This window comes from Pagrus major, chromosome 19 (assembly GCF_040436345.1).
Source record: "Pagrus major chromosome 19, Pma_NU_1.0".
In the NCBI taxonomy this organism is placed as follows: Eukaryota; Metazoa; Chordata; class Actinopteri; order Spariformes; family Sparidae; genus Pagrus; species Pagrus major.
In genome coordinates this window covers 20,501,005-20,520,850 of record NC_133233.1, presented here as the reverse complement: position 1 = coordinate 20,520,850, position 19,846 = coordinate 20,501,005, and the positions used below count along the sequence as shown (strand labels likewise).

Genomic DNA, 19,846 nt, shown 5'->3' with positions numbered 1-19,846 from the left:
GACACAAACACACACACATGGGAAAAGTTATAAGTAAGAGGTCAATTTCCAGAGCTAAACAGCAATCGTAGCCTTCTCTCTCCTCTCCCTTCTTTCTACAGACTTACTGAAGTTTACTTACCTCTGCTCACATTTGCAAAGGGTCCCTCCACATCTATCAAACTGTGTGCAAACTCCGGCCCCCGGAAGGTCTGTTGCAGCTGCATCATGCTACCCATAGAGGGCTCACTACCCAGCACACCACCAGACCAGTACTCACACTGCGTCCCTGCAGCTAAAGACAAAAACAGTTAACAAATAATATAACATTATTGAAGATTTCATCGGACAAGACAAGACAAAACCTAAGATTTAGTTTTTAATTGCAAATTACTGCTGAAAGGATGGATGGATGAAAAGAACAAAAAAGAAAAGGTCCCACTATTGCCCTTACCAGTGACAGTGGTTTGGTTGTCATCTGAGTCAGAGTCATTTGGGTCATACACCTGGATACCCTGAGCCTGCAGCTGTTGCATTTTGGCCTCCAAGTCCCTCTTGGCCCGCAGGAGATCCTGAATCTCCTTTTCTTTTGTCTCCCGGAAAATCTGGCAGTGATTTATCCAGTAGGTTAGGGCTGCAATCGTGATAACTGGAGAGTATGTCACACAGCTACTAGAGCTGCAACTGGCAATTATTTTCATTGTCGATTAATGTGACTGTATTATTTTTGTTAAATGGATAGAGATTAATTTTGCTGTTGACAACTAATCGATTAGTTGTTGCAGCTCTAACAGCAACACACATTTACATGTGCGGTGTGGCTTACCTTAAACTGTCGTTTTACTTTGTCCCTGTCATGTTCAAAGGTGGCAGCCCTCTCCATAGCTTGGTACTTTGCCTCAAGAGCACTCTCCTTTTCTCTAAGGATCTTCTGGTAGGTCTTCTGCAGAGCCTGTTGTCACAATGAGATGCAGCAAACGATCAGCATCATGAAACATCCATTAAACTAAGCTGTTAAAGCTGGAGTGCTGTGATAAGATGGTAGCCTCTGGATTTTGGTAGTATCAGGTGAAATCATTACCTGTAGCTCAGCTCTCAGCCTCTTGTTCTCCTCGTCCAGCTTGGCCTCCTTCTTTTGCATGGATGTGATCTCGTTATTCTTGCTGACTCGGAAGATTTCATACTCTTTACGGAGCCTTTCATACTCAGCAGCGTACTCCAGATCCACAGAGCCTGTTGATTTGAAACTGGCCCCAATCACCCGAGGTCCTCTGCGAAAGGAGCTGCGCAGGAGTCGGGCTTTGGGTTTCACCTCCACCGGAATCTCACAAGCTTCCCCACCTTCACCCCCATACCCATCCTCTATCACCTCTCCAGGGTTGACCAGAGAGGATGCGGTGCCCATGGTGGCAGCTGAAAAACACTACTCAGCCTTTTCGGACGCACATAGCTACTCCTGCGCGATGACAGACATGACAGGGAAAGTTTTCATCTACCTAGGCTTTGAAAAATGATTGTTATTTGCATTTCTCTGCACTTATATGGTTCCTAGATACTGTATAAAAAACGCAGAACAGCTAGTCAATAACAGCTACAAAGCTAACTTGCTTTCTTCACAAGCAGCAGCTCTCACGGATTTTATATTTAAAGGAGCAACCCAGGCTACACAAACCTGACTTAAAGCTAACAGGTTTGCAGTTGCTAGCTAATTACAGCAAGAATAACGGTACAGACAGTTGTACTTGGTTAGCTAACATTATAAAAATAGCTCTTCAACACGCTCGTCGCGATATTTGCTGGAGTATAAAGACTACGGGAAGGACACAATAACTCCCGTACATGTTTTAGCTTTGACAAAATGTTTGACTACAACCAACAGTATTGGTTTAAACATGTGAAGCTAGGTTAAACAAACAAGAATGCGCTTACGGTCCGCTCCCTTCACAGCTTCTTCCTGGCTGCCTTGGTAACAAGTAGATGTTACGGGTGCTCGCAGAAGTCAAACTAAGTAAAAGTCAAATTCCTTCAAAAGTTGACCAACAGTGATATCCTACAGGTGCTCTATCAGGGGTCATACCCTTGACAATTGATGCCATTGAAATGAACTGATTCTTGTTTTTACTTCAGTAAAAGTAGCAATACCACAGTGTATAAATACTAAATACTAAGTAAAAGTCCTGCATTAAAATTTTTACACGAGTTAAAAGATACAAAAATAGGTCTAATAGCATCAAAATGTGCTTAAAGCAGCAAAAGTTAAAGTTCTCATTGTGCATAAAGTCCTTTTTTAATCTACAATCATACCTCATAAGTTATTTGTTGATTATAATTTGTTTTATTATTATGAATCTGTAATGTTACAAAGTATTACATAAATGTAGTGGAGTAAAAAGCACAATATTTCCATCTGAAATGTAGTGAAGTAGAAGTGTAAAGTAGCATAAAATGGAAATACTCAAGTAAAGTGCAAGTACTTGAAGTAATTGTACTTAGTTACTTGCCAGCACTGCTGACAGAGAAGACGTTTTCAAATGCAAATACCTTTAAAATGAAATATATAATATATAACAAAGTTAATTCATTCATGCATTACTTTTATAAGATACGTTTGCGTGTGTTTTACAAAAAACAGTCTCTCGGGTATATTGATAATCCTTTGGGATTGGTTTAGCTGTGAAGGAGTCCTGTAGGAATTATTGCAGGTATTTGGCAGTAAGTTGTCCTGCAGGACTTTTCTGTAGGGAGATGCTCCAGTGTTGGAGTAGTTGTGAGTTGTTTTGCTCAATTAAAACAAAACTGGCAGTTTTAGAGGAAATCCAGCGCTTAATTCAAATCTTGATTGTAAGGTTGCCAACTGATGTTGAAATTGTCCCACGGTATGTGTTGGATGACAAGATGTAGTAAGAGGAGTAAGAGGTGATAGGGGTTATTACTTCCTCAAAAAGTGGAAGTTTAGTCATCTAAATGTGGAAAGAACTGTTGCACCACTGAAAGAAGAAGTTCATATTTTTGTCATTTCACCCTAATCACAGACTAAAAATACTCAACACTGCTAACCTATCAAGAGTTCAACCAGAGGAGTCTTTGACCTGTACGTTCTCCAAACAGCAGGTCTATGTTTAACTGCACTGACCATCCCCATCACTAAGAATACAAGATTTTAGATTTTAAAAAGGAATTTATATATTTTTCCTTTGAATACTTTGCAAAATCTACATTTTAAAGCTCTCATGAATATGTTAAACCGAGATTGAACGCGTTCATGTCTCAACACCTCTCTAACAGTGATACAAAAACAGAACAGTTTGCTTAAAACATTTATTGTCTTCACAATTTTTTCACCAAAACCTGCTTTATTTACAGCAAAGATGTATAATGACACTTGTCAAACAAAAAGGACAAAACTTTGTACAATCCAGATGAGTCCAGAGTTCATTAATTATATTCTTTACATATTCAATAAAAGTGCCAACAGTAAATCCATGAAAGGAGTCTTTGGAGCCATTCCATTTCAATTTGTGAATGTGGAATTTACCAAGAAGGATCAGGAGCTGAATAATAAAGTTGATACTATTCATCCCACTTTATTGTCTACACATGGTCATTGATCCTTGTTGATCACCTTGCCTGTTTTTACAGAACAGCTGAAGCAGTCTGTCTCTGTATGCACGGTTCAGGAAGAAGTACATCACAGGATCCAGCACACCACTAACACAGGTCAGTGCAGAGGTGATCCGATTGGCTCTTCCCAGCACCTCGTGTCTTGCTGCAGTCAGATGGCCGTGACTGTGGCTTTGTATGTACATCACCCTGCTCACATGGTAGGGCACAAATGCGAGCAGGAAGTTCATCACGATGAGGATGATCATTTTTATGGCTTTGTCTTTCACTGGCCGTTCTTCCTGTTGCTTGACTGTTCTCAGTTTCAACAAAATCAGTATGTAGGAAACCACTATGGTGGTGAGGGGAATAGCGAACGCCACAACAGTGGAAACCAAAGCCGTGGGGGATGTCTTTTCTAAGTACAGCTTGGTGCAGATGCCAGTTGAATTGGTGGTCACATCCTTTTTAGAGAAGAGTACAGGACTCATTGACAGAAGAAGTGTTGCCCAAAGTATGCCCACAACTACCTTCGCATACACAGCCTTCCTAACTGACCGTGATTTTAAAGGAAAAACCACAGCCAGAAATCTGTCCAGGCTGATGAAGCTCATTAAGTACAGGCTGCAGTACATATTTAGATAAAAGAGGAAGCCTGCTAGTTGACAGACTATATGTCCAAAAGGCCAGTGGCTGTCAGACAGGTGGTAAACTATACGCATGGGTAAAATGAGGATGTAGGACATGTCTGCTACAGAGAGGTGCCTCAGGAAGACCTTTGATGGAGAATCGCTGTCCTGCTGAAAGAAGGCCCATAGCGCCAGCGCGTTCCCAGGCACGGCGACGATGAAAATCAGGATGTAAAATGTGGAAAAGATAATGTTCTCCTGGTGGGATGCACCGCCATAGAAGGCCTGTTTTTCCTCCTCAGAGATGTTCATTGTTGTTGTTGTGGAGATAATCAGCCTAGTCCAGCACAGACACAAATAACTTGTTATGATGATGGCAGCCTAGATCTACAATAACCTAAGTCAAGTGACTTTTAAGTGATTCACTTAGTCATACAGTGTTAGGCCTTTATCAAAAGGAAACTAAGCACGCACTCTGAGTTTGACACAAATATGACACCAAACCACATGGAACATCATGTGTGAATGAGGTTTAAGGAAACAGGAACTGTTCTTGCAGGGTGCCACTGAAACCACTTGCAGGAGATTTTAATCAGTTAACACCAGAAACAACAGCAGATAAGCTGTTTTTTATGGTATGTGTTAGAAAAATTTGTCATTAGATAGATGGTTAGATAGAAGGGTCCTTTTAGTAAAACAGTATGAATATGTGCAGTCCTTTGTGCAGTTTGTTTATTCAATTATGAAAATCAACATTCTGCACCTTTAAATGTCCCATTTGCAAGAAAAGTTGAATTTTGAGTCCCAACTCGTCGAGTACTGACACTTTGGGATTGTGTTTTTGATGAGTTAGGAATGAGACTCAAAAATCAACTTTTCTAGTACAGCATTTGAGTTAATACTCACACTTCCTCTAAACCCTGATAAATGGCTTTAAAATCTGATGTCAAACAAAAGAAAGATGTTCAACAGATGACTAAGTGCTCTGTGAGTTATTTTGTGTTTTAGATTAAATGGTACAATTTACAAAAGAGGTGCTACATAGATGAAGCAGCACTAATCTATACGCCCATTATGTAATCATGTAATCCAATGAATATAACCCTCACGTGTCAAAAATCAATGATATTATCGAGAATCATCTTCTTACCTGTAATCGAGACACAGATTGCTGAAGTCTACTATGTATTTGCTGTCCGTGTCAGAATAAGAGACAGGTGAAGTGGAACTGAGAAGTGCTCTGCTGTGTGGTGCGTCTCCACTTTCATATTTATACAACAACACAAACCCACACACACACGCGCATCACCCGGTTACACAGGAATTAGAGAGGAAGCCAGAAACAGAGAATAAAAACTTTGACGCTCGATGCATTACAAGCATGCAAGTCTTTATTTTTTGCTACTCCAACACAGTTTTGTCTTTACCACATTGCTCATTTATAGTAGGATTTAAAGCTTTACAAAAAAATGAGAGAAAACCAGATATTTACAAAAATCTATCTGTGCAAACATAATTCTTCTTTTACACCACTCTCCTAAAGTATTTGAAAGGCATGCATACAAATAAACTTTGGTATGTTAAAAAAAACTACTTATTTTCTTAGTAGAAGCATCTGCTGTATGTACATGTGGTAGAACCGATTCATCACTTTGTTTTTAGTACAGTTTACATTTAGACAACAATACATGTTAACTTAACAAACCAAGACCAGCAGCACAAACACTGAGGTCAACACTTCTGCCATCACACGTGTAAATTCCCCTAAATCCTGTGACTGGGTTAGGCCTGAAGTGAGTCATTGTACAACAACTTTGGCAAATAGGCACACTAAAATGAAAACTCGTATTACTCATTTAACCAGTTTTACACATCTGTAAAATAACTTGGCAGTTCATATGGGTGAAAAATGAGAAAATACTCTTTGAAAACAGAGGTTAACAATGAATTCAACTTTAAAATGTCTGTATACATTATGTATACATCCATAAAAGGCATTTACAAGGGCTGCGTTGAATGTCTGGCAACATAAGAAATATAGAAGATTAAATATACTATGGTTATTCAATCTCTGGTTTGAAAAATAAAACACAATTTTTACATGATAATTTGTGATTGTACATCAACTCTATAATCCCTATTCATAGCTACAGCAAGAAAAATAGATTTTCAACACCATAAGAGCCTTCCACTTCAACTACAAAGTGGTAAAACTATATATTTTTTTTAGTTCCATTATAAAATATTTTGTCAGAACATCTGGTACACCTTCAAGAGAGAATCATAATCCAAGTATTTTTCAGAAATGGAAAACGCAACTTAAAGGAGATAAAAGCATCGGTGTGAGAATGCCAGTGTCAAATAAAACATGAACTGGGGGAGTGCATCACTTAATACTTTTACAAAAAACTTTCAAAAACAACAAACAAGAACGATATAAAATGACACATGACCAGGTCTACCTGCTATGCGGTAAGGCCAGAGGGGCCATAATGGGGCTAGGTAGTGTCCTTAGCTGCTGTGGCTGTTGGGATGCAGGATTTGCCGCTGCTGCCGTTGTGGGACCTGTAGCTGGTGAAGCTGGGGGTGTGTATGGTGCGGATGCTCTTTCCACCTGGGCCCAAAGGTGTGGGCGACAGAGGGGAGGGGGAGGAGGAGGAGGATGAGGAGGAGAATGAAGAGGAGGAGGAGGAGTGCACTCGACCATTCTGAGTCTGCGAGGGAAACGAGAGAGCTTTACCTGTGTGCTGTGAGGGTGTGGGGAGTTTGAGGGATCCGTTAGATAGGGAAGGGATATGGGAGGAGGGTAGGGAACCGGAACGAGGAGCGTGAGAGGACAGGATGGAGGACTTTGTCACAGAGGAGGAGGAGGAGGAGGAAGAGGAGGAGGAGGAAGAGGCAGGGTTAATGGGATTAGTAGCATCTGAGTTTTGTGCAGACTGGGAGCTGCCTTTAGTAGAGCTAGGATAAAAAGCAGGGATTTTAGAGATGGGTATAGTAGGGGAAGTAGTTTTATGATCCCCTCCCACTCTTTTAGCACTTCCGTTAGCCTGCAAACAGAGATGCCAAAACAGATACTGGTTGTCAAAAAAGAAATCTGGTCAAAAATACATATAAACGGTAAGACGATGTTAAGAAACTACAAGTTATATACATAGAAAACTACACAAACATTAATATTACTAAGACACAACTAAAAGACACCAAAAACATATAAAGAAGCTCTGTTTTTACATGAAAGGTGAGACACATTGGACATGTTACCAAGAAACAGAACACTGCAAAGGTTAGATGCGATGGCAGACAGGAGGGGCAGCTCTACAGGCTGCCCGTGTTAGAAAGGATGTTAGGTCTCGTGAAGGGGCTGTGGGGGGAAATTCATACGGCAGAGATGCATACGAAGACTGGAGAGAATTAGATAACAGGGTTAGGAGATCGAAGAGTGAGAGCGGACAGGGGGAATGTGGGCCAGTATTCCACTGAAACTGACGGTGCAAGATGGTGAGTCGTGGCGAAATCTCGAGGGGAAGGGAAATATATCACCGTGGGGGTTAAGAAGCTATGCAGTGATGTTGGGTTTGAGCAGAGGTGCATTGCGAGAAGGAAGGTGCATAGGCGAAATGTCAGTTAGGGTGTGTGTTTTAAGATAGCCATTAGCATCCTGGGATTTGGCGACACTGTTTAGGAACTCAGCTGTGATGGGAACTGGAGATGTGATGACAACTCAGATGATGACAGGATACGATTCCACGTCTCTTTGCCATTTTTCCATGTCTTTTTTTTTTTTGTCACCAACACAGTGAAACCATGAGCAGTGTGGACATGCAAAAGCATACAGTACAGTGATGTTATGGGGTAACAGTCAAGAGTCAAGCATGCCTTCTTGTCAGAGCGGTCTCGAGAGAAACATTAACAGATCCACAGTCGCCATCATGGTGACTTTATTATTTTTTTTTTCAAAACACTTTAAATCTCACAGCTTTGGTAGTCTTTTTTTCCCCTAATAATACATGCCTCATGTTTTCGATTCCTATACGTTTGTTTCTTCTAGTCTCTGGTAAGGCCCTACAGTAAAACTACCTGTCGGAACTGCCTCTGAGCGTCCTGCAGTTTTTGTTGTTTTCCTGCTTTGTCAGTAGTACCCGGCGACTGCCTGGACTTCGCAGACAAAGGGACGGGCATCCGACTAGTAGGGGAAGCGACACTGGCGTTCTGCAAGGGGATCCAAACGAAAAACAAAAGAAGAAATAAAACAAAAGAAGGGGAAAAAACACACACACCATATAGGAAGTATGAAAAATCAAGGCACTGACAGGTCAAAGAACCTCATTTTACACCTCAACGTTTCAACACCAGTGAAAGATCATGCACCCAGTGAGATCATAAACCTTGAAGTCAATACACAGTAGTACATGCAGTCAAGAATGAGGAAGATATCAGAGCTTAATCATCATGAGAGTGTCTTTGATGATGCCACTTGCTGAAAACCTAAGAGTTTTAGCAATGATCTGAAGGAGGAATATGGTAGCCAGGAACCCAACAAAATGCCACCCCCAATCATGTCACCATGATTTCACAGAGGGAGAAAGCCACAGGGGGCATTTCCAATGTTTCCAAGCACCTGTGGAGTGGATTAATGGATTTTGTAATTTCAGTGGTTAGGGTTGGAGTGAAGGTAGGTTGTAGACAAAAAAAACAAGAAGGACCCAAAGCCTCCCGGAGCAACAAGAGCTAGAGAGAGACCTGTTGTACGGTGCTGGGGGCACTGGGGACAGTGGTGGTGGTGGTGGTGGTGGTAGTAGGGGCGACTACAGGGCGAGGAAGGAGCTGAGGTTTAGTCTTCTTCTGCAATGAATTTTTGCTGGGTACCTTAGGGCCTGACCCTCTGGATGTAGGGAGAGAGGAAGACCTCTTCAGCCCCACTCCTTCTGGGCTTTTCCCATTCCCTGTCTTAGGTTCCTCCGTGCCGACTGGCTCCAGAGGGGAGTGTGGTCCCATCTCGCTGATGGTGGTCTCCAGCTGCTTGATGGTCTGCTCCAGGCTGTCCAGTGTTTTGTAGGTGTTCTTACGGATCTCGTTTGTCCTGACGAGGGAGTCCGAGTTCTGTCTCTTCAGCCCGGCTGAGCCTGTCACCCTGGTAGTGTCCGCAGAGGACTTTGAGCGCGCGATCTCAAATCTCTTTGCCTCTTTGTGCTGTCTGATAGTACCGTCGCCCTCCTCCTCGTCTTCATACACGACCACCTGTAAAGTCTTCTTGCCTGACTTGGAACCAGTGCGGATTGCCTGGGTAAGTGCCGCCAGCTGTTTCTTTGGGAACTTGAACTTGAACTTCTTCTTACCATCCTGCTTGGCGTCACCATTTGACTCTAAATTGCTTCCACTGTCCGAGATTGAGGATGAAGATGAGGATGATAAGCTAATATGGTCTGCATTGACTTGTGAAGAGCTGACCGTTTTGCCATCAACGACTTCGGTCCTTTCAGCTTTTCCCTGCTGCCCTGCACTCTTCTCTGTGTCAGACTCCTCATCCTCCTCCTCAATACGCTCTTCCGAGAGCATCCTGTCCAGTTCCTCCTCACATTCAAAGATGGTAGACAGGCGCTTGTAAGCCGAACGGATGTCCATGGGCTCATCGAAAATGATGATGACGGGCTTCTTGTTGAAGCCATTATCCTGTGGCATGTTGGGATTCTCTGTGGTGTTCCCTCGGTTAGCAGCGCTACCTACAGTGACAGTCTGGACACTTCCTCCCTTGGCATTGACCAGTTCTTGGTACTCACCACAGGACAGGGCCTGAACTTTGGTGTTAGTGATCATAAATGCGATGTTGTCAGGGGGTGGAGGTGCCTCTTCTCCAGGTAAGTCAGGACTAAGACCAGCCTCCTCATTACCCTCATCACAGTTAACTTTAGGTGGATCAATAGCCTCAATAGGAACCTTTTTTGGTGGAGGACCAGAACTTTTAGGTGCCTCTCTTACTGTACTGGTCGTTGTGGTAACCACAGACTCAGGTATTATATTTTTACTTGAAGAAACATGCAGCTTGATGACTTTGCTTTTCTTTTCAGTGTTAATTTTGTTGAGGATTTTTCCCTTCTCCATTTCTGCACTTGTCTTCAAGGATTCGGAGCGTTTAACTTGCTTCCTTGGAAATTTGAATCCTTTAAGTCCAACAGGCTTAGGCGATATAGGTGGAGGTGATTTCTGCGACGGAGACAGAGGTGGCTCCTGTTGCTGCGGCTGCTGTTGCTGGCTTGGAGAATTGTCATTAACATTGACATTTGACACCTGTGTTGAAGGCTGATCTTGGTGTTCGGGGATTTCCTCCGTTCCTGGCGGGGGCGGTTGCTCTTTGGGAATCTGGCCAGTCACATAGTATATGACCTGAGGAAAGAAGAAGTAGCTGTTTAAAATCTCTCAAAAATCTTGCACATACATTAACTATACATGGAAATAATGCTAATAAATGAAAGCCATACGTACCCCTTGGCTCTGTCGGTGGGTAGAATTGCCATTTTCATCTGTGTCTGGATCTTTTTCCTCTCGACTGGGCTCTGAGCTCTGCTAGAACAGTGTGTGAGGGAATAATATTACTGTGCAACTGGTGTGTCAGGCTGTTGTGGGCTGCAGTAGCATCTACAGTGTCAACACTGCATTGAGCAATTACCTTCTGCAAGGCAAATTATTTGCAGAATGTACTGCTCAGATTGATCCCTGTTTCATGAACATCACTTTTATAAGCCGACATTAAATACTGTACATCAAAATTCATGCAGGGAAAATGAATAAATATTACTGTTTAAAAGCTAAGACTATAAGCTGCTTTTTTACGCTAGCCAAGTCAGCTACTTATTGATGGCTAAACCCTGTCTTCTCTTCTGCACTTCCACTGTTGATAATCCTGCAATTAAGTTTTCAAGTCTCTCTCTTCTGCTTTCTTGTGAAGGTGTGATTTCCTGTTTCCTGTCTTGTTCATGCAAATCACTTCTTAGACTACCCTTACTTTAGTGAAATAATTTGATGCATTTTGCAACTTTACCTAATATGCAATACTTTAGGTTTCAATATTTAGAGTAGTATTTATACAACCATGATTCAAAACAAGTTGGGACACTGTTTAAAACATAAATGAAACAGAATGCCATAATTTGTAAATCCTTTTTGACAGATAATTAAAGCAACACTATGTAGAAATTGGCATTTTGTGCGATTTGGCGCCTCCTACAGTTTCTAAATGCAACACCACTGTCGTAAATACAAATCCCAGGTCTGTAGAAAGCTTCAAGTTCGAGAACATGTTTACTTGAAGTCACAGTATGTGCCACTGTGATCCTACCCTCTCACTGAAGTTACACAGTGCACAAACAAATGATAGAGGGACACCACTCACCCTGTTACAAGACACTAAAATGATTTTGAAGCTATTATTTTAAGGTAAAAAAAAAAGTTACAAATGATTGCATTCCGTTTTTATTCACATTTTACACAACATCCCAACTTTTTTGGAATGGGGGTTGTTCCTATGAGTTGGTAAACACTGGGAGATATTTAGATTTAGACCTAGTGAACTTATCAGATGAATTGCATTCGAACATACCTGTCCTCTTTGTCACATTCATTGGGAAAATCATATTAAATGTGTGCATTGTTTGACTTAAATATGAAAAAAAGATAGGGTTGTGCTTGTTATATAGGTGTAAAGCTGGGAAAGCAATCTAAAGTAAAGTTGTGCAAAGACAAAGAGAAACAGAAAATCCCTCAGAATAGTGAAAGTGGGGGAGAGTAGCATGCAAAGTGGCCAGACTGACCTATAGTGAACCAAGTCTGCAAAAACAGGTTGTGTCTACGATGTTTCTCTCAATTGTCAATCATTTAATAAATATTCTTTGTTGATTTTGCATGAAGACATGTAATTGAAGAAAGACACAAGACGATTTAATTGCCTGTAGAGTACAGTGCCGAGGTCTTTATTGATTTAGAGGCAAAGACAAGCGATAATTAAATCAGTGGCACAAAACACATCATTGTCTGGTCCAGACACACAAAAGACACAGCATCTTTTCAGAGGCTTCATTTTATGCAGACTTAATCCCGAAATATTCAAGCTGTGATATCCAGCAGAATCACAAGAGGGAAGGAAACTGAGGCAGCAAGGAAAGGTGCTGTTTGGAGGCAGCTGTTACAGGTTTCTCTCGAGCCAAAGCAAGGGTGCAAAAGTTGTAGAGGTGTTAAGACACAGCCATCGATTGTATCAGACAGTTGGCAGAGGCAGGCAGTTAGGTGGGTAGCCACGTGACGACGAATATTTTACCTTTTTCTCTTTCAGGGGCAATATGGGCCCTGGTCTTAGCTCTCTGATTTGGGGTTCAATTCGAGGGGTGGGTTCTACCACATTTTTCACCCCTACATCCTTAACTGTGCACTTCTGGAAAACCTAAAGAGTGGAGAAAAGTGAAGGGGGAATGGGGGCAAGGAATTTGAGGAGGAAAGAAGTTTGAGTGTCTTCACCTTTAGCCACAGCTGTAAAGCCCCACACGTGACAAAGTTAGATTCAAAATCAAGGAGTTTGGAGGTGGTCATTGATCATCCTTTGCCACTCCTGGGAAAATCAGCCTCCCTCAGAAGGAAATGATAGGCAACCCACACCCACAACGCAGAAATCCAGCAAACTTTACACCTATTGATTGTCATTTGTGCATGTATGTATGTATGTATGTGTGTGAGTGCTTGAGTTGCATCGTACCTGGAGCTCTGCCATGATCTTGTCCCCTTCATCCTCCTCTTCTGCGGGAACAGAAGCAATGACAGGTGGAGGGGTGGCTGGCTTCGGCTTGGTCTCTGGTGGAACCTTGGTGGGCTTGGTTTGGGGTGGAGTGGGAGGTGGAGTGTCCTCTTCAACCTCCTGTTAGAAATTATTCAAAGGTTAAAGGCCCCATATTGTCTTTTTGATTATATAGTCGAACCGGTTTTAAAAAAAATTAAAATACTGTCAGTGTCAAAACGCTCAATCAAGAAAAGAAATGCACGACACCCAAAAACTGAGAATAGTTAAAGACAGTAGTTTTCTCTACATCTTTTCTTTTTAATGTCTCATTAATGAGATTACAAGCCTCAGACTGACCTGAGTGGAGACGGACTCCTTCCTGCTGGTGTAAACCACCTCGCCAGAGCGTGTGGTGGTCATGCCTGAGCTTGAACTGGGGAAGGTCTTCCTTGGAGGAGGTGGTGGTGGGGACTTATTGGCCTTCTCAGCACCCTGCTTGGTAAAAATGTCAATGGGGTCCGGCTTGGTGGCAGTCTTGGAGGGTCTCTCCAGTGCAGGCTTGGCTGGTTTCTCCAGAACAGGCTTTGGGAGCTTCTCAGGACCCTTCTTGGCTAATTTGTCAGACTGAAGCTCAGACTGGGGCTCTTCTGTCATCAAAATAACAGAAATTAAGTTATACGTGTTCATATGATAATAAAAGATCGAATTTGTTGTACATTATTTATACTTGGAGCCCATGCTTGTGTCTTAAAATGACATTTGTGTTAGATTTGTACCTGTTGGTGACTCTACAGGGTTCTGGATCTCTGCTTGTTCTCCAGCAGCAGCAGGAGGAGGAGGCAGTCCTGCGTTCTCTTCAACGTCTAGACTGGGAATGCCCTTCATCATGTTGGCTTGGGCCTCCTGGAGGATCTTTTCAAACTCTTTCCCATCATAATGACCCATGTTCTGCCTCCGCTCTTCCCACTCCTTCTCTGCTGCCTATAACAGAAAAAAGAAGACAAGAAAAAGAGAGTTCCTAACAAGGCTCTCTGATTCTGGAGACGCTGAGTAAAATAATCTTATTCCTATGACAAACCAAAAAAGACCAATGACAATCGGAAGGTAATCACACATACCTCTATGGACATTGCTCTGTTTTTGCTCTTGTCCTGACTGTTCTGGAGCTCCTCTATGACAAGACCCTGATTGGCAGTGCCGTTGCCATTATTCACCAGGTTCCCATGTGTCTTCTTATGACGGGCGGGACTCGGTGGATCCAAGGCCGCCCCCTTGGGAGATTCCCGGCCTTGACTCTTGCTCGGGTTGGGACTGGGGACCTGAGAGGGGCTGGGGGTGAGCGGTGGACTCGGCTGAGTTGTCAAGGCTGCAGACTGCTGGGACTGCTGCATGTGGACCGGGGAGCTCTGCACATGATGGATGACCACCGGAGAGGAGGGCATCACCTCTGATTTGATGGTGGAGCTCTGAGGCTCCAGCGGGGCAGATGTGGAGCCAGGCTGGGCTGATGGTGGGGGAGCCTCTGCAGGGGGTTCTGCTGCTGCTGCTGCTGAAGGGCTGTTGCTCACTGGGACATTAGCAGAAGGACTGGGTCCTTTCTGAGGGCCCTCTGAAGCAGATCTGCAGAGAGGAGGGAAACAGAATGTGATACACTTTTAAAACAGGGATCTTCAGATTTTCTGCTCGTTCAACAACTTACATTCTCTTCTAAATCGCGCAATCAACAATACCTTACATTGATAGAAATCTATTTTACAACCAAAATTAGTAGTACTAGAATCTTTTTTGTCTCCCAACCAGATTGAGAACACATCAAACCCTGTAATAAAGCCGACAAATAATGTTAATGATTAATTCTGACATGAGGGGAGCTGTGATGCAATGTCTTATGGCTATGCAGCCGGGCATGTATTGGGTAAAAGTGTCATGAAGTGTGAGGGAGAGAAAGGTCGGGAGTGAGTTTGGTATATGTGACATATTAAAATGGAAATGAGGCTCCGCCGTGTCCACCACATTAATTCACTTATCGGTCCAGTGGAGGCGATGGACGCCACACTCCTCCGTCCACACGGAATGACCTCTCTGATGGGATGAAGGCCGGCTTGCCATATAATCAAACACTACAATCTCCCACATCATAGACCCCTGTGTGAAGCTCTGCGGAGTGCTTTTTGTTTTCAACTTCAATTCCCGCTCTCACTCTCAGCCCCCATACAGCAGCACCTCTTCTCCCTGATCCCTACTTTATCTCCACTGAGATATGATTTTTTTCCTCTACCTTCTCAGACTGCTGAGTGTGTCCGTCAGGCTCTTGACCCTCTTCAGCATGCTGTCCAGTTTATGAGGCTCCTCCTTCAAGAACTTGACAGCTTCCACTTCCACCCTGAGCACAGCCCGCATTCTGGTTTGGAGGGCCGGGAACTCTCCTGAATAAAAACACACAGAGGAACATGCAAAGGAATTGTTTTTGATCATGTCAATCTTTGAAAGCCTGAGTTTTATTTTATCACTTAGAAGAACCATAGTACCAAGCACTTTCTTCTGTATCACCTGTTTGTTTAATCACAGTGAGTATAAACTAAAACAGTGTGGAACAGAGGATTATACACAGTATTATCTGTTGTCTTACCTTTGAGCCCTGCCAGAGATTCCCCCACCTTCCTCAGAGTCACTGCTCCCTCCTCCACGTCCTTCAGGGTCACAACTCTGTGTGTTGCCGCTGACTCTTTCTGCAGAGACACTACAAACTGCTCCAGATCACTGCAGAGGAAAACAAAATGCATAGTGGAAATTACTTTAAAGCTGAGAGAGAGAATTCAGTTTTCCTACAGCAACTGGTTAATAAATGCGGTACCACTGACCAAAATAAAGTATATGCAGTGTCGTTCAAAGGCAGAAATGAAAACTAATGATCAAAGGATTTAATGTAAAAATGTTATTCCACTTTAAGGACTATTTGTTCCTGTTATATTTATGTTTATCTAGTTGGGCACAGTTTGTTTAAGAGGTAGACAGAATAGACAGATTTTCACACTATTAATATTTTATTTACGCTTTATAAACACCAGGGGGCAGCACACAATCATTTATCTTAAAGATCTACAGTGATACTTAATGGGCAAAGGTGAGATCAGGCATTGGGACAAGATCCATAAAAAGGGGGTGGAAATTATATTCAAAATATGTACAAGGATCGACACCGACAATAAACATTTCCACTTCGCATTTATCTTCCCTGTCTACATTAGATTCCTCAGTCTGGATCAGATTGGATCTCATCCCAAAACCACAAATGTTTGCACACTGAACGAGGGGCTTTTTTTGTGAGTGAGCGCTTCCTCACATAGAAAACATATCTTGCCGCTTCACAAGCCATCCCAGCGCTTGGGAAAAATGGCTGCTCCGCGGGGAAATGTGGCGAATGATAACATTGTGTGCAGCGTTGGATTGCATGAGAGGGACTAAAATGGTGTTTCATTGTGGCCAGGTACCCTTGAGAAACACTCCTTTATAGAACTATCCCTAAAGGGAGTGGGAAAGGCAGTGAGGAGACAGTGTGTTAAATGCCCCGCTATGCCAAGTCGAGATGGTAATGGGAATGATGATGGGAAATTCCAGGAATAATGAAACTGATTTCCCTTTTTTTCCCATGGACAAAACAGACAGTGCTTCTTTATTATGTACATCTTTATTATGTTTGAGAGTAAGAGACAGCCAATTCCAGATATTCCAATGACGTACTTAAAGGGTCAGTTCACCCCAAGATCAAAAACACATATTTTTCCTCTAATGCACAGACCTTTTAGTGAGCATTTCCACGTAGGAACTATTTTTCTTTCTACTAAACTACACTTTATAGTGAGCTAGCTGCTTAGCTAACTAAGCAAATGGTACAGCTCAGCCAAGGAAGACGCCATTTATGTTTACATGCCGCGCTGTCACCGGTAAAAGCCTCTCGTCCATGTGTAGATGCACCTTCCTTCTGCCCGTGACAGCGCAACATGTAAACAAAAATGGCGTTCTTCTTGGCTGAGCTAACGTTAGCTAGCTTAGTTGGCTTGGTTAGCTAGCCTCGTGCATCTGCTCACAGACTAGTCTCGTCCATGAGTAGACGCATGTTTCCCTCTGTGCTGTAATACGGTGCAGTTCAGTAGCGTTCTCACAGGAAACTGCTCACAACGAGGTTTCCAGATTATTTAGAGTAACTGGGTCATGACTGCTGGAAAGTGTTTCAGATTTATTGTTTTTGGCACCTTGAGCCGAGTGCCATCTAGTTTCATTATATTCGAGAGAAGGCCGACAACTCTACAGCTCATATCTCCAAGATTTGGCAACTCACACCAAAACAATCTAGATGGAAAAATAGCTCAATAGCTCTAGGTAAGATGAAGATAAGATAAAGAATATTTATTTTTTATTGTGGGGCTAGATAAAAACGGAAAATCAGTTCCAAAACAATCTGGATGAAAAAATAGCACTACAGGTGAGAAGAATCTTGTGGTGAACTGTCTCTTTAAGAAGGAATGGAGGAGGAGTTGCTGCATGTTTTTCATATTCTCTTCAATTTACTGTGAATTACTGTTATCAACTGGAACTATCCGCAGACAAACCTTCCTTTTTAAAACCCCAGGCACTCATTTATTTCCTTGTTTTTTCCTGTACTTGGATCTCCCTGCAAACTATTCCACACACTGTAGTACCACTTTCATAATTTAAAGCACAGAGCCCTTTTTGTTGCCACATAGTTAGAAAATATTACAAAATGTGCCCTTACAGGTCGTGATGGATTTAGTTCTCCTCTTGAGAGGCCAGTGGTTTTCACACCACATTTTCCCACTGGTCTTAAAGCCAAGCAGCCCTAATTACCAAGCCTTATTTAAAAAGCCAGCAGCCGTGTTTTGCTGACTCACAGCTGGCTGGATACCAAGGGTAACAGTGAGTTTAATCCACTGACTTTCGCCTGTTCATTTCCCAGTTCTCCGCGAGCTGCGATCATTGTGTTTATTAAGACGACGCTGCTTGACCTTGCCTGTAAACATCCAAATAAAAGGATTCAATTACTGCTCCCTGTTGGCAAGATGAGGCAAGTGAATTAAAATAAGAGCAGTGCAGTGAGAAGTTGCTCCACAGTTGGGTCTATTGTTCTAGGCTGCTGTCTCTGAGAGGCAGGCACTGCTTGCCTGTATAAACCTGTGGGCTGTAATTTGGAGGGCGTTGGCTTGTCAGAGAGTTTAGGAGTGAATAGCGTAGGTGAGCTGATAAAAAAATGAAGCCTTTTGGGGATTTCCTATGAATGGAAGCACCTTGACTGAAAACCACATGGGTGTGTGCTTAATCGCCTCTAATACTTCTGCAGGACTCTCATGAAAGGAGTAAAATCCTGAACAATAAACATCCAATAACGAATGCAAACAGCCAAATCCACTTTAGACTATATACAACACGAAAACTTACCCGAGTTGTGTGAGGACACGCTCCTCCAGACCTAAGTACTTGTGCCTGTCCTCTTCTACCAAAGCTCTCTGCCTCTGGACAGGGTCCTCGAGACCTCGCATGGCTTCTGCGAGTTTAACACTAATCTCCTGCTCTGCCCGCTTCAGCTGGACTCGCAGTGCTTCCTGGTTCTGGAGCTGAGCGGATGCACACAGTGGGAATGACACGTATGAGGACCTGAACTTGCAGACCAACATACACACACTTGAAATGAATTAAAAAGGAGAAAGAGGTCTTGCCTGCAGCTGTCTCATCTGATGGAGTTGCATCCTGAGGTCAGAAACGTTCTTCCTGAACTGCAGGAGGTTGATTTTGAGAGGAACTGAGCCCTTGTCTGATGTGGCTGCATTGGTCTTAGGAGCCAAAACTGGGGAACCACCTGTATCCGAGGGGAAAAAAGAGAAAACAAGTTACAGCTTGTTGCATGAAAAATGTTACCTAATAGCACCTAAACAAAACAGGTTTATTTTCATTCATATGCACATGCTGAAACACGTCTGCAAACATATTTTCTCTGGCAAGACACTGGTCTGACTTACTGTTTCTTATGTTTAGGAATGATTGCCTGAACTCTCTGTGGCTTTCTCTTTCCAGGCACAATAAGCAGATATACCAGCACTTATATTGGCAGCACCTCTGAAATGTCTGTCAACTGATCATGCCATTTCAGTCGCCGCGAGGGATGGGGGAGAGGTTGAAACCATGGAGACCAGGGGAGCTAATATTTGTGGTTTTGGCCGAGTTGTCCCCCAACAACAATAATAATTTAATTCAATATTTTCAAAAGCTCCAGCATAGACTAGACTTTTGACTCTATTGGCTTTTATTTTTTTCCATCAGACATCTAAAAACAGAGAAGGGAGGACTGAGTTCTTGTTTCCACTTCGAGTAATGGTTAACTAATGCATGACTAGTGTCAGGGTCACTTCGACTTTATGGAATAAATTCACACTTAACAGATCATCGGTTACTTTATACATTAACTGATATGCAACCAAACTAGCTGGATTCCATAAAACTTTATTAAGACTCATGTATTTGCCAAACCTCTCTGAAAGCACCCGATCTCATAGATACATGAAGATAGCTTTATAATTCCAGATGGAAACATGTACATAATAAACATAGAAATACTTGATGCATAGCAGTTCATGTATGAAATAGGTAACTATATAAAATATCCATATAAATATCATTAACTGATGATCTGGTAAGTGTGAACTAATCACATAGAGACTGACTTTTTGTTTATAGTGAGCAACAGGTACTCGGGATATATCCTGCATTTATTCAGGCATTAAATCACCATGAGTCATGCAATAGTTATGGTAGTAGGAGTCATTTTTCTATAGCTGTGACATTGTGCAATGAGCATTCACTT

At 42.5% G+C, this 19,846-nt stretch overlaps 3 protein-coding genes across 5 annotated transcripts in view; all 3 read right to left on the bottom strand.

The window, feature by feature from the left end:
• Nucleotides 1–1,933, bottom strand: part of nphp3 (nephronophthisis 3) — a 32,296-nt gene extending 30,363 nt beyond the window's left edge. Inside the window, exons 1-5 of one of the 2 annotated variants that reach the window (XM_073488022.1) lie at nt 1,909–1,933; nt 1,061–1,435; nt 806–931; nt 434–584; nt 122–274 (exon numbers count right to left, since the gene is read on the bottom strand). In XM_073488022.1, the coding sequence (XP_073344123.1) occupies nt 122–274; nt 434–584; nt 806–931; nt 1,061–1,384 (754 nt within the window). In that variant the 5' untranslated portion in view covers nt 1,385–1,435; nt 1,909–1,933. Of the gene's footprint in view, nt 1–121; nt 275–433; nt 585–805; nt 932–1,060; nt 1,436–1,908 lie in introns of those variants that run through there. The other variant, XM_073488025.1, reaches the window with a different exon arrangement.
• Nucleotides 1,934–3,563: 1,630 nt separating this feature from the next.
• LOC141014884 (uracil nucleotide/cysteinyl leukotriene receptor) lies at nt 3,564–5,435 on the bottom strand. Its single transcript, XM_073488822.1, has 2 exons — nt 5,359–5,435; nt 3,564–4,545 (listed from the first exon to the last, which is right to left on the bottom strand). Exon 2 carries the CDS (start codon nt 4,518–4,520, stop codon nt 3,564–3,566), a length of 957 nt encoding a protein of 318 aa, XP_073344923.1. The 5' UTR covers nt 4,521–4,545; nt 5,359–5,435.
• A 142-nt stretch (nt 5,436–5,577) lies between these two features.
• LOC141014453 (sickle tail protein) overlaps nt 5,578–19,846 on the bottom strand; it is a 49,204-nt gene continuing 34,935 nt past the window's right edge. Inside the window, exons 9-21 of one of the 2 annotated variants that reach the window (XM_073488254.1) lie at nt 18,705–18,844; nt 18,427–18,602; nt 15,602–15,732; nt 15,251–15,398; nt 14,091–14,592; nt 13,749–13,953; nt 13,330–13,619; nt 12,952–13,110; nt 12,520–12,642; nt 10,692–10,772; nt 8,952–10,592; nt 8,289–8,420; nt 5,578–7,258 (exon numbers count right to left, since the gene is read on the bottom strand). In XM_073488254.1, coding sequence (XP_073344355.1) covers nt 6,707–7,258; nt 8,289–8,420; nt 8,952–10,592; nt 10,692–10,772; nt 12,520–12,642; nt 12,952–13,110; nt 13,330–13,619; nt 13,749–13,953; nt 14,091–14,592; nt 15,251–15,398; nt 15,602–15,732; nt 18,427–18,602; nt 18,705–18,844 — 4,280 coding nt within the window. In that variant the 3' untranslated portion in view covers nt 5,578–6,706. The remainder of the gene's footprint in view (nt 7,259–8,288; nt 8,421–8,951; nt 10,593–10,691; nt 10,773–12,519; nt 12,643–12,951; nt 13,111–13,329; nt 13,620–13,748; nt 13,954–14,090; nt 14,593–15,250; nt 15,399–15,601; nt 15,733–18,426; nt 18,603–18,704; nt 18,845–19,846) is intronic. The other variant, XM_073488253.1, reaches the window with a different exon arrangement.